Below are 14,764 nucleotides of genomic sequence, written 5' to 3'. Positions count from 1 at the left end.
CAAAGCGTGATCTCTACACTTGACGTGCGGCACGCTTGCGGCATTGCTGCGTTCGTTCACTGCGGTACTGTTTTGTTATTTTCTCCGATTTGTTATAATTCAGATATTGCGCAGTACGTAAAAGTGTGACATAGAAGACCACAAAATACACAACAAGTAAGAAAATTCGTTCTTTATCTCTGAAATTCGTTGAGCATCTTCCGAACGCAGCAATGCCGCAAGCGTGCCGCACGTCAAGTGAGAGGGGGCCTTTAGCGATCACCCTCCAGTTGAATGGGGGCCTGACGACTAGAGGCACTGCGCTCACGATTCGATTTACGAAAGAAGTTTCCATCTAATTGACTTGTAACCATTAATTGTTCTTAACTTGTAGTTCTTAACTTCATTTTTGTCTTGAACACGTAAGCCATATTCATATAGCAAGAAAGAATAAATCTTAACACATCTTACTCTATCATAATGCTGATGTCTGCGTTGGTATTAAGTGCATTAAGTAAAAAGAATTTACATCTTTTCTAACATGCATTTGGCACTGCTCAAATCGCAATAAATTTAAAAAGCAGCGATTCCTCCTCCTTTCCCACAGGTCGTCCCTATGCCGATGATGGCTTTCTCCGCCCCCGTGCAGCAGCAAGTCGCTCCTGCACCCGTGGCCAGGCCCTCGCTTGGACTTAGCGAAAGGTAAGACTGGCATAAAGTTACCAAAAGCGCTTAGCAACAAGCTTTCGATCAATCCTCTGATTCTTATCAAGTTGAAATGACCCAAACCCTATGTCACATCCAGAAAGGAAGTGTGAAGTCAGTAAAGGTTCAAAGGTGCTTGGAAGTCGTTATCGGCCCCCGTCTCGGTTTAACTTAAAGAAGGATCTTCTTTCCTACTGCCTAGCCTCAATTTTTTGAGATTATTGGCAGACTACGCATGGTTTAATTACAATACAAGTGACCGGTACAAATAGACATGGGAAAATAAAGGATCTGACCAAAAGCTTGTTGGTAAGCGCTTTATTTGAACGAATGCAAAGTTTAAAATTGCAACATAGTATTAATGTTGATTACCGTCACAGATGAACCGAACCCCCCTTTCCACTAGACTTCGCTAGTTCGCTAGTCGCTCAGTGCGACCTGAATAGGACATGTGTAACTTTTGATTTCATACTGGGTAAATCATACAGTACTTAAATGTATGAATGAGAGAACAAAACACATAAAGTGTAAAAAAATCGTTTCTTTTCTATACAATTCGTTGAGAGATCTACCAAATTTTATGTCGCAGAGAGAGCGTGGCGAGAGCGCCGTCCTAGTGGAAAGTGGGTACAGTAGAGGCGCTTAATAACACGGCCTATTTGCCAGTAAATTTCGTGCAAGTATCCGGATGGTGCAATAATGCGAAGCTATCTAGGTGGACCACACCGGTTTGCGATTTTGGGATTCCGTGCAGTTAACAGATGTGTGCGTTAATCCGTTGTGCAATTAACTGGCTTCTACTGTATTACATTCAGACCTGATTATTTTTCTTTCGACACTTAAGGCCCGGGACCAACTGGAACACGGGCGGGGCCAGTACCTCCGGACCATCGGGCGGTGCCACCGGAGGGGACGGGCAGATGGTGACACTCCCCGCCGCCGAACTCGGCATGCTGTACGCTAAGGCCAGCGCCGTGGAGGAGTAGGTCTTTCAGAGGCCCGCTGTTCGTAGTTTCCACAGCAGGCTCAATGAGGTCCTTTTTTCGTCTTTTATTCGCTTATAATACAACGGGGCCAATGTTAAAGCGACCCAGTACAAAACGAAATGGCCAGCAAAAGTGTATTATACAGTACATAATCTCCAAGCAGATTCCTCCGTGGCATAAGACAGTAACATAAGCTGAGGAAGGAGTTTAGCCGGCAAATTTTACTCCTCTGCCGGCTAAACTCCTTCCCCAGCTTATGTCACTGTCTTATGCCACGGAGCAAAAGATGACGAAAAAAGGCCCCAGAGAGCCTGCTTTGGAGGATACGCTGTTGAAAGCGTTTTACACACTACATACTTGCTTGCGAGAATCTGATAGTACTCTTAAAAGCATTTTTTTAATGCTATCTGCTTTTGAAAAGCATTTTGTTTATTCACACATTGGCTTCTAGTTTTTTTTTTTTGTGTATTTACCTGCAGTTAAATGCATGCTAATGATTTTAGTAAAGGCTTTATACGATGCTACTCACATTTGAAAATCACTTCTGGGCACTGGGAATTTAGATCTTTGTTTTTGTCACAGATAGCCAAAGCAACGAGCTAGCGTCCAACGTCTTTTCTAACTAAATTTTAGATTTCAGAGTCCCATTCCTTTAGAGAATCTGACCTAAGTCTCACATGCATTCGCATTTTTTGGAAGCTATCTGCTTTTGGATGGCGTTTTTGGTACTACTTCTTTGCTTAGGTGAATCTAATGTGCATGCAAGAGCCTTTCAGATAAAGTTTTACCGATACGCGATGCTAGCCGCTTTTAGAAGCGTTTTTAGGTACAAGTAATTTGAAATCTGTGTTTTTCTACGGGTTTATGTTTGCCAACTGATTTTGAAAAGACGTTAGACGTAGCACGTTGCTTTGGCTGTCTGCTTCTGTTTCAACTACCTTTTTTTAAAAAGAAGAGTAAACTTGAATTTAGTGCTTTCATCAATTTTGACGAATTCTATCTGTTGATTTATGTGACGTCATGTACAAGATATGATTTTTTAAAGTCACATTGTTTTGTAAAACGTGCTGTGCTTAACAAGTGTATTGGGGTTGTAAGTGATACAGTAAGTGGTATATATTAAATCTACAAATATGATATGCTGTCATAGCTACGATCAAATGGAAGTTCATTGTTGAGAATATTATTGGATACATGAATATCTTACATGAGTATAAATTATTATGACCCATAACTTCTTCTTTTGTTTGATATCTATCACATTAATTAAAAGTCCAGTAATCAAAGTGATAGGTAATCTTATCAACGGTTCTCGCGAGTGTGTGAACAATTATGCAACGCAATAAAGAGCGTTTCAGGTTTCTTTGGTTGTTTTGTATTCTGATTGACAACATTACAAACATATTACTTGATGCTAACAACTAATTTTCATAAGAACTGTAGTTACGGTTCTAGGATTTGATACAGCTTACCTTGTGCAGCACCGCCACCTGCCGACTCTCATCATGACAGCAGCTGTCAATCACTCGGGTCATACGTTGTTGCTGGCCGGAGGGTAACCGCCGGCGACAGGGTATTGTTTTTGACGATGTTTTCCCCTTAGATTCTGTTCCAATGTTGATATTCATATTCATCATAATGCTAATAAATCCGTGAACCAAAAAATTAACTAATGTAGCCTAACACGCCGTGACACTGCACCTAATTATGGTCTCAGCATCATGTGTTCTTTCGTAACACGTGACGATGGGCCACGCCCAATGGCATGCGCACTAAAATGGTTGTCAAAGGACTATCGAGTTCTACCAGGATAGTTCTCCCGCTCTAATGGGATCACTGGAGAAACAGCGACAGGTAAATTGCGTTTCTATCAGTTATCTGTTGTTTTACCGACACAACAAATTTAATAGCCGAGGTTCTTTCTCTTCACCATACTATCTTACAAGGACTTACGGGCAATTTGTGACCAACAAGGGAATGTTGCGAATTGAGGCGGATATCATTATGACCATGTTTTTGCCTCTACATAAGAGTTAAAAGCTAAAGAGATAAAAATGTAGCTTTCTTGGATTCTGCAGTACATTTTTCATAACGTATGCAGGAAGGACAACTAGAAGACACACAGACACCTTAAGGTGGACTCTCACTGCACTTGGGGCACCGTGCGGCACTGCGGGCTCGTAGATGACTCAACGAATTTCAGAGATAAAGAACGAATTTTCTTCCATTTTGTGTATTTTGTTGCCCTTTTAAGTCATACATTGACGTATCACGCAATATCTGAATTATCAAAAATCGCGAAAATAACGAAATAGTGCCGCAGTGTACCAACCCCGCAGTGCCGCACCGGTGCCCCAAGTGCAGTGAGAGTCCACCTTTAATGAAATGAACTTGTTTGTAGGAAATATAACGTTGATACATATCATCTGGACACTAGCTCTAGAAACGGAGCTCATAGGAAATATACTGCTTTTTTTATCGGAAGATTATGATATGATATTATGTGGGATGGTTTTACTGACTTTTGAAAAGGTGAGGTCCAATGTCTTCAATGCCTTCAAAGCAGACAATATTTACCGTGAAAAGTAAACACCTTTCATGAAAAGTAAACACCTTTCATCAGGCGATCATAATGACGGTAATGTGGACGAAGAGACCAGTAAGTGATGAGGGGCAATTGTGCGTAACTTACAATGTTCTTTTTAATTCGTTGGTTTGAAGGCTCCTAATAAAGTCTCCATCAACAGCGCGTAATAGACCTCCTTGTTTGTTCGCACTTTAAGGACCGTTAAATGGCAACAACATGGCATTTTATCGTAGCTGCGTTGTCAAACTCTTAAGAGGAAAGCTAAGGTTAATGGGCAGTTGCGTTACTCTATTATAATTTTTGAGGTGCGAAGACCATTTCATCCATGTAATCAAATCAGTATGGTCTTATATGTGTCAAAGGTATATGATGTATCGCGATGAGGATAAGGCCCGACACATCTCGCTGTTGGTAACAATTAACACGCTATTGACGTAGTTGGATCCGTAAAACCACGAATAGCATGCAAGTGATTTAAATCTGTAACAGAATGGACAAGCAGTATCGCCGTTAAAGGCCCCCTCTCACTTGACGTGCGGCACGCTTGCGGCATTGCTGCGTTCGAAAACGCAGATGTACCGCCACGGAACCTAGAGGTGCCGCAAGCAAACCTAGAGGTGCCGCAAGCAAACCTAGAAGTGCCGCAAGCAAGCGCGACGTTTTTTAAAAAGTTTAAAAATAACGCAAGTGGCAAGATGCCGCAACAGTGCCGCAACAGTGCCGCAACAGTGCCGCAACGGTGCCGCAACAGTGCCGCCACCATGCCCCAAACAGTATCAAGGATATATTTTGCCTATTTTACACCAAGAATCAAAAGTAAACATCCTTTTATCACCGAAAAACTATTTTAGATGCATTTCTAATAATTTTACAGTGGTTTTCGATCCAGTAAAAACACTGCGAATTCCACAAAACTTACCTTGTATCCGTATTCAGAGTTAACTTAAAACTACATCTTTTGATTTATTTAATTGGAAGTAGGTCAGTATTTTATACTTGAAAACAAAAAATAAGTAACTGGTTTATCGATTAACCTACGGATGTAGAGATAAAGGTTATCGTACAACGTTCAAAAAGAAATTATTTATGTTGGATGATAACGAGTTTGCGTTTGCGTTATAACGTTACAAGCTAATCATTGCTGGTAGCCTGCCACCGATAAAATACAAATTGCAGTCATTCAGACCCATGGGCCATATTTTTCTCACTTTTTACAAATATGATAGACTTATACATCAATAGGCTGGCAAGCCATCCGCCGACAATGAAAATACTCAGCGTCATACAAAAAAAGTATGAAATATCAAACATTTTCATTTTAGAAATTTGCAAAATTGGTGAATAAACATATAAACATACATAATTACACATAACGTTACATGGTGCAAAACGTACACATCGAGTGAAATCTGCTATATAGTTCGTGTCCGTTCATTTGGGTCATTTCCTTTACTGTAAAAGTCTTTCAAGGTTATTTGTAGCATATGTACCATATAATTCATTATCATAAGGGAAATCTTTTCATTATAAATCTCATTTTGGGGCATTCTCATCATTTTACGGTGATTTGTCATAAATTGACAACGCTGCAATTGTCAATAACATGTTCATTTAGTTTAGAAACGCAACAGTGCCGCACGTCAGTGTGAGTGCAAGACAAAATCGGCGAAATTAACACAACAGTGCCGCAGTGAACGAACGCAGCAATGCCGCAAGCGTGCCGCACGTCAAGTGAGAGGGGGCCTTTAGTGAGCATTCATTTACTTCACGAAAAATAAGATGTTCAGTACACAAAACTGCAGTGTATGACAAAATAATGGAAATCGGAGCGATTTACAATTTGCAAATAGGCATTCTACGACATTAGCATCAATTTCTGATTATCGTTTTCTTGCAAATATTTGCTCATTTTGCAGCTTCCTTGCACGATTTAACATATAGTCACATATTTAACCTTTTTCGGAGACGGATAAAGATTGATGTGCACGTGGATGTCATCCATATGACCAAGGGACTATGGCCTAAAGAGGTAAAATTTCAACTTTCTGAGATTGGTGTTACTTTGTTTCCCATCCAGACAACCGTAAAGATTAGGACTGATAAGTGATTATTGTTACGAACGTTCATTATATAAGTTACAACGTTTGAGTAAATCATGTTGTTTGAAGGCTAGATAAAGTTTTTATGAACAACACTTACGCGTCACGCCTTGTTTGTACGCACTTCAGGGACCCTTAAATAGGGCACTTTTATTGTAACAGTCGCGTACTTAAACACTTGGCTTGCTGTTCCCTAGGAACAATTGATAATACGTTTCTCGCGTGTTGTTTGCATCCATATAAGATTGAAGAGGTCATACTTACAGCGAAATTCACTGTAAAACGACATCCGAGAAATCCGAGAAAATCATCAACTGCATTTTGATAAAGCGTCCTGTACCAACGAGTTTGTCTGAGTAAAAGAAATACGAGTACGTGCTCGTCAACACTTCTATTCTTAGCTAGAGTGTGTGCGTTGCGCTAAATATTAGTAAACAAGGATATGCTGTTAATAGAAATGATCAACTAAGAAGCCCATCTTATTGCTTTTATAGTCCACTATATCACTCGGGATATACACGTCTCATGTCTCGTTGGAACAACGGATACTTGTGGGGGGAAACAAAGTTTGTCAACGTCAAAGGTGTTCTCTCCAAGCAGATCTTCCGCTGAAGCTATTTTTGACGTGTTTAATACGTGTTTGGTCAGGCTTCTTTTCTTCCCTATCATTTCTTTATGAACCTCTGCTTACAGAGTAATGTTTTGAGCTCCGAACCTACAATCAGAACTGAATAGACGATACTCTGCGCATGTCAATACTAAAAAGGTCTTTGCCTACCGTTTCCAGCACATTTAGTCGATCATGGCCGGGTTCCCGTACGGCGCTGCCCGTGGACTGGGCGGCATGCAGATCTTCCTGGGTCTCGCTAACATGGGGCTGGGGAGCGGAGACCTGGTCTCAGGTTTATCAGCACAGACACACGCCGGAACCAACTTCAGATTCTTCCTGCTGGGAACCGGCATCTGGACAGGCCTGTTTGTAAGACATTTCAATGGCATTTCAAATTATGATTTTCCTCGCTAAAATAATAACTGAAGTTGAAAGTTGATCTGTGTTGGAAGAAGACATTATGGAAAAGTTGAATTGTAATTTACAACACTAAAATTGGACTTACTGCAGCTGTTCAGTTGCAAATATCAACTTAAGTCCAATTTTTGTGTTGGAAATTACTGTTAAACGTTCATCTCTTTCAGAATAATATTTCTAAACTTTACACCAAAGCCCGTATTATTTTAAGATATATATATGTGAATATTCTTTAAAACAATCCGTGTACCTGATTTATCAACATCCATAAAACGATATTTCAGCATCAATGACAATGTACCTGTCTGAGAAAGTCTAAATATGATTACGAGAGTAAGAATATATTTTATCGCAATTGTAAGAACATATTGTTAACTACTATGAGTCATGAGTCAATATACATATGATTGTATACGACCATGGGCCCTATGCTACATGTCTATAGACCATACTTAGATTAAGTCATTTCCACTACAATTTGGTTACTATTGGTCCTACAGATGCAAAACAAGTCATTGAAAAGTAACATCAATCATATGCCCACATCTCCTAACCCCGACATGTTCTCTTTCTCTGTGGTAAGTTCGTAATAGCAGGCAGTCTGGCAGCTTCGATCAAGGCCGGACCAATGCAGGGATGTAAGGTGGGCGAGACGAACGCTTTCTCATACAATGTCAATGTAAACTTTATTACACACCAATTGTTATCGAATAAAGCAAGTATATATTAAAAAATAAAACAATGATTCGTCGATGAAGGTTAGAAATGTAGGTTAAACGTCATTGGTAATAGGTACATAAGGTCACTGACGAAAGACAGCATATGCTGTCTGATACCTCTGACCGTTTACAAATTATCGTCTTGAGTAGCTATTGCCTTGTCTAAAACAAGGAGTACTAAAATGTAGGCAATTTCCTTACTTCAGATCGGAGCCGCACAAAGTATGTCCCTGCTCAACGCAATCGTCTTAGCACCTGGCCTGGTCGCAGTGGCATTATTGAGTGCTATCCAGGTAATATTCAGGTTTTACGGCGATTTTATCTGTGTTTTGTTTGTTTGAACCTTTGTTTATTCATGAAAGCTCAAATCAGCCTACAGGCCGCGCTCCTCATTGAGGTCATGAGGGAAGAGGATAGGGTCAAAGTATTTACAGTTAACAACATCATTTAAAGTCCTAATGAGTCTTACAAGTTTATAATTCCATTTTCAACACAACCCAGTTTACAGTCCTAATGAGTCTTTTTTAAAATACCATTAAAACTGTGGCTATATCAGGAGAAATTATTACAGCTAAATTTTAATGGAAATAAATCATGTTATTCTGAGTATTGTATACAAAGACAGATTTTACAGTGTACACAGAAAATAACAACTCAAAAAGAGAAACCAACCATAAATGAACTATAAGTAGAACATCATTTCACACAGGTCTATGGCAGGATGGACCTCATGTTTGCTCTGGAGGTCGCCCTGGTCGTAGTTGGAGTCCTGGAGTTCTTCATTACCATAACAACGGCTTCTGTGTGCTGCTGTGGAGATCCGTACGAACAGCCGGCTGTCAATCAGGTATGGTTTGTAATGTATGTTAATGTGTTGTCGTCTTACACTGTTGTCGTCTCTGCTTTGAATACACCAGTCATCTAATTAAACTCCATGATCCCGTGGCTAATTTTTAGATGTTTGAAACCCAATTGGCATTACATTTAGTGTAAATCTAACTTGAACATGTCTTACAATGAAATAATGTCACTTTTTTCTTGCACATCGCCATATGGTAATATTACCCATGGTAAAATACTATCAGCCCTATAGCTACGTCTAGGGCTAAACAGTCCTACACGAGAATGACAATCTCTGCCAAATACGTCACATTTGTAAGCTAACGCAGTTCTTTTTCTTCTGCACTGTGCATCAGTCTGGATTCTCCTGATTTTAGCTGCCTGGACAGTGTGTACCTCCAGCTGGATCTGTCATTTGCAAGTTCCTATCAGTACTCCGTATCCCAGTGCCATTGTATATTATGTAGATTCTATGACGTGCACTTAGATAAAGTGAACTACAGCAATCAGCGAATCTGTTAAATCTGAAAAAAATATTAGTTATCCTCTCCATTTTACCACAGGTGGGCCCTTACTCCGCCGCTATGCCACAGCCCACTCTACCTGTGCCCAGACAGTCCTATATTGACGATAGGTAGGGAATCAGAAAGTCAATTGTAGATTGTTTCCCAGTCAACATTGGCCAAGAATGTTATACGAATGAATCAATCCAACCTGAAAGGGAAAAAAAATCCAAAGACAAGAAAACTAACAGGCATAAATAAGTTGAAGTATATTAAATCCAAGTAATTACATAGAACGAACATAAAAATGAAATTACATTTACAAATTCATCATCATATCTTACCCAATTATCGTTTATGTTAACTTTGTAACAGGGCTTTGGCCAGCGTCCGTTTTTTCGTCAATTGACGGAAATTTGCTGCGTCTGATGGAAAAATTTTAAAACCAATCCGTCAACCTTGACGGACAAAAATCCTGGGTGGAAGCTACAGGCGGCTTGGGGACGCCGTCCATGGCCGTAAAAGCCACACACTGTTTGTTTTGCTATTGCTATGATTGTTGACAAAGTGTGTCAGTGCCCTTTCGCATACGATAATCTCATTAAAACTCGTTTTTCAAGGTCTCAGTTCAATCCTTCTAATTAGTTTTCGCGGTTTTCGCGACAATTGTAATTGGCTGAAGGAAAAAAAAATCGAGCTGGCTAAAGCCATGCTTTGTAACCTCACAACGAATTGACGATATGAACTATGATAGCCGACGTGTCTCGAAAACTCAATTAGCGTAACATGGTCGGGAATAGTATTACGTTAATGATGTTGATATAAAACACAAGAGGACTTTACCGAACCCCTTCATCAGGCGGACTGGCACACTGTAGTGCTAAACACGTGACCTTTCAAGACGTGTGACTTATTTCATGGGCCAACGTTGCCTGTGATAGCCTATATCTTTCATCCTTCCTTTGACTAGTTGTCCTGCTTGTCTTTTAGTCCTCGGACGGCCAGTAACGCAGGCGAGCCCATGGCCTCCATGTCGCCGGCGGTGACCACAGGTACCGGCGGGCAGATGATGACCCTTCCGGCCGCCGAGCTCGGCTTGCTGTACGCTCAGGCCAAGAACAGAACAGAGGGGGTCAACATTTGGCACAGAAATCCCCTACATTTTTAGAACCTGAACTATGTTCGACCATGTTCCATCTGACGTAATTAGAGCCAACGCGCATGCTCACGTTGGGGTCAATGACAAGTTTTCACTGTTGATATTTACTGTTTACTTCGCATCAGACAATTTAAAAACAAATCTACTTCTTTCACAAATAGTAAACATTTCCTGGACAGCACATTTTCTTGTGAAATGTTACTATTGAACCTACGGCATTGTTAGTTACTGTGAACATTTTAAGACTTGTTGATCCTCAAACATCAACAGTGCTGCCTCATGGGTCAAGGTAATGTCTTGTTGCATTTTGGAATAGATAAATAAATAAGACTTGTTCTTGGTTGTTTTGCTTAGTTTCAAATGTATGAAAAGTGTCACGGGTTCCATGTGTAAGGCTCTCTATATTTGAAGCCTCCAGTAGTGTAGCTCACAGACATATTGATTGAGCCATACAACCATTGATACTGTCTTGTTGCCATCAAACTGAGGAGAATGGGACTCGAAATTATGGTTCAGTGAGGACAGATAATTGAGCCTGTGCAGCACCGCCACCTGCCGACTTTTACAAAAACAACAGATAGGCATATTTCAGGGTTATCGTCCAAAACTGCATAGTATTGTCCCAGCAACTAGTAATCGTATCGCTTGTTTACGAGTTAACCCTATCCAGACTGGGCTTTTTGGGCCTTCCCTGGCTCATTCGACCCCCCCCCCTTCCTTCGTATTTTCAAAACGGCTTACTGTACGATCACCAAATTTGCAGGGGGTTGTACTCATCGAGTTTTATAATTCCTGAAGTTTTTCTATCATTATAACGTAATATGACGTAATTATGACGTCATTAATTGATATTTTTGGCTAAAACGGGGAATTCCCATAATACTTAAATATCTCACTCAAAAAGTTACCAATAAAGGTTTATTATTAATATTTAAGTGTTATAAGACTTCTGTTGTCAAAAGCCGACGCAACGACGTAAAAATTACGTTATAGAATGACGTCATCTGTAGTTTAGCTATCCGCCATCTTGGATTATGAACCTTAAATTTTTCAAGATACATTTTTTTCAACATATAACGCTAAAACCCCATGGAAATGGATTAAAAACGTTCACATGAATGTTTTCTGTAAGAAAATACCACGTAGTGATGTAATCTTAGTTAAAATAAGCTTGTTATACATTAAATCATGGTATTGTCAGCCATCTTGGATTTTGACCAATTAAGTCATCTCATTAGCATAATTTATGAATATTTAATTATAAATGTTTAACTAAGATGTGTTGGATATCAAATATATATGAAAAGAAGTTAAGTTTAGCAAGAAAATCTTAAAATCCCATTGTTTAAACCAAATTAAAATTAAAAATTGCATTTCAGAAACCCGTTGCCATGGCAACACGAAAAATCATAAACTTACCCAATTTTCTTTAAATTGTTGCCAACAACATTTTTGGAAAACTAATTAAGTTTGGTTGTTTTAACACAAGCCGTTTGGGAGCTATAGGAGGTCAAAGTCGGCGCAGGCACTTTTAGCCCCCCCCCCCAGTCTGGATAGGGTTAAGGTTACTCAATCTCAATAAAAAAAACAAAGAAAATTACTCCAAACTCAAATAAATCTCTTCTAATATCCGAACGTCAGTAGTGAACTACCGTCAGATAGCTCATCTGTGTTGGTAAATTCCATATTGAAACAGTTCAAACTTTGTTCCAACACAAAGAAGGGACTCACCATAAATTTTCGGTCGAGCACTCCGACCTTCTTCAGATGAAATGATTCCCTTCTTTGTGTTGGAACAAAGTTTAAACTTTTTCAATATCAAATGAATATCTTTCAGGTGCAAGGACTGACAAACTCTATATCATATCTTAGCAAGGAGGCTAATCCTATTTTTGATCTTAGGAACATATTTCTTCATGAAGACATCAAACTTACAAATCCTGTTTGCTGATGTGCTATCATATGGCCCAAACGTAAGGTGCTTATAATTATCTGTGATACCACAACATACCCTAAGATGCATTTTACGTTTTGTTGACTTTTGTAAAACGTGATTGGTCGGAGTTAAGGCTCCACCTCTTCAACCAAGGAGCCTTTTTTATCTGATATAAAAGCTCCTTGCTTCAACGAACAGGCATGCCCACAGGAAGCGTCATCAATCTTCATCAATGTCCGTTCTCCAAGGCGACAAATAGTAACAACGAGTTCACAACAAGCTAACGGTACAAGGTAAGTGGTAACTACATTACATTGCCCGTATTATTGTTGATTCCACTATTTGATTCCACAGTTTACCCTTACCTGCTTGGATATGTACCCTTTCTATCGCTGCCTAAACATTTACTTTAAGTTGTTAGAACAATGAATTAACCTGTAGTGCATTTATTTACCCTCATTCGTGTTGCCGACTTAACATTACATCCTTAGCCATAGCAAAGACATTACAACGAGGATGGTAAACTCCCAAGATACTAGTTTAAAGCAGCCAAAAATTCTGGATCAGACTTCATATGGTTTTTTTGTCATTCCGACGATATCACGAAGCACAATTCAGGAGGTTGTCTTATTTGTTACCTTCGCCAAGAAGGTTATATTTTGGGTAGCGTTTGTGTGTGTGTTTGTATGTGTGTATGTGTGTGTGTTTGTAGAAGACCACCATAACTCAAGAACGCCTGCATGGATTGTATTGATATTTGGTATGTGGGTAGGTATTGATGAGACCTAGGAACGATTAGATTTTGGGCCTCCTAGTGGCTTGCTATGGTACTGCAGCGGAACTTCCGGGTTGGATATCTCGAGCTCTGAACATGCTGTGGCTATGATTTTATGATTTTAGACAGGTCTTTATGCCGAGAGTAAGTGGTATAGGTTTGGGCCCCCTAGCGGCTTGTTTTGGAACTGCAGGGCAGGTTTAGTGTCAGATTTTGAAAGGGAATAACTCAAGAAGGGGTTGACGGATTGTTATGATTTTTGGTACGTAGATAGCTTAAGTGATGCTTCATATAATGGTATAATGATTATGCAATTTTTTATCTAATTTGCATAATTAATGAGGAAATCGTGTAAACACGCCCAATTTCATTATAGGTCCATTGCAACATGTGACATTTGTAACTGAGAAAGAGAAGAATATTGATGGATATATACTATGCAAAATAAAGACCTAATTTGCATAATTAATGAGAAAATGCTATAATGTATTGTGGTAAATGACGGGAACTTCTTACCTGTAGCATTTGGAAGTTATGTACAGGTGAATATCATTGAACAGTAATTATGCAAATGAGGTCCTCTTTGCATACATTATCAGAAAATGCGACAAAAGCCTCCTTTCTTAACATATATTGCGCACGTCGGTTGTGTGGTGGACTAGATGATCAAGTTATATGATTTATGCAAATGTGAGCCTTATTTGCATAATTAATGACAAACCCAATTAATACAGCAGTTGTAAAAGATCGAATCATTTGGCGAAGGTATGAGGTCGTGGAACTCTAGTTGTTAATGTTTTACCCAGGCGACATTTAAAGTGCAGATTTGGGCAATAAAATGGCTAGCTTGATACTTCATATTTTCCTCCATTCTTTCTGCAGAATTTAGAAGTTGGTTGAAAGCTGTTGTACAGAAGCTTTTACCAACAGCAAGTACGTGAGTTGCCTTGTTTGTTTTGTTGATTGATAGATCTCCTACCATAATAGTGAAGCAATCAAACATGGTCAGTTCAATAACTCATTTATCACGCCATTGTTTACGTTGAACAATTGGTACTTTTCTGCAAGGACGTTGGTTTGTTTGCACCAGAGTGTTGCCAATGAAAAGGGGACACGCATGGACAGGAACGGACTCAGCATGGTTGTTACCTCGATAGTAATATTGTCTTGTTTGCCGTATGTATTTGGGACAACAATGTCTTAAAATGATTAACAGTTAACATTATTTTTTGTATTAAAAAGTACATGTTGTTCTTATATCTTAGTTTAAGTACCGTTGATCATTTTTTGAGATCGATTGTTGCGTAATCTCTAACAAAACTTTACCCAATACTCCAAATGTAGAACGGTGGAAGGACATGACCAAGACCATGTACGGCTGTGTCAACACACTTGGCGGCCTACAGATATTCCTGGCCCTCCTCTCCATCTGTTTTGGGTTGGGGGAGT

The 14,764-nt window shown here is 39.5% G+C and overlaps 1 protein-coding gene across 1 annotated transcript in view; it reads left to right on the top strand.

Annotated features, from left to right (window-relative positions):
- The window catches only part of LOC118421025, a 6,164-nt gene extending 4,350 nt beyond the window's left edge, over positions 1-1,814 (top strand). Inside the window, exons 5-6 of the mRNA XM_035828169.1 lie at positions 587-681; positions 1,529-1,814. Of these exons, the coding sequence (XP_035684062.1) occupies positions 587-681; positions 1,529-1,670 (237 nt within the window). The 3' untranslated portion in view covers positions 1,671-1,814. The remainder of the gene's footprint in view (positions 1-586; positions 682-1,528) is intronic.
- The last annotated feature ends 12,950 nt before the right edge of the window (positions 1,815-14,764 follow it).

This window comes from Branchiostoma floridae, chromosome 8, assembly GCF_000003815.2.
Source record: "Branchiostoma floridae strain S238N-H82 chromosome 8, Bfl_VNyyK, whole genome shotgun sequence".
NCBI lineage: Eukaryota > Metazoa > Chordata > Leptocardii > Amphioxiformes > Branchiostomatidae > Branchiostoma > Branchiostoma floridae.
Note: the sequence above shows the minus strand (reverse complement) of the source record. Positions and strands in the feature narration are given on the sequence as shown.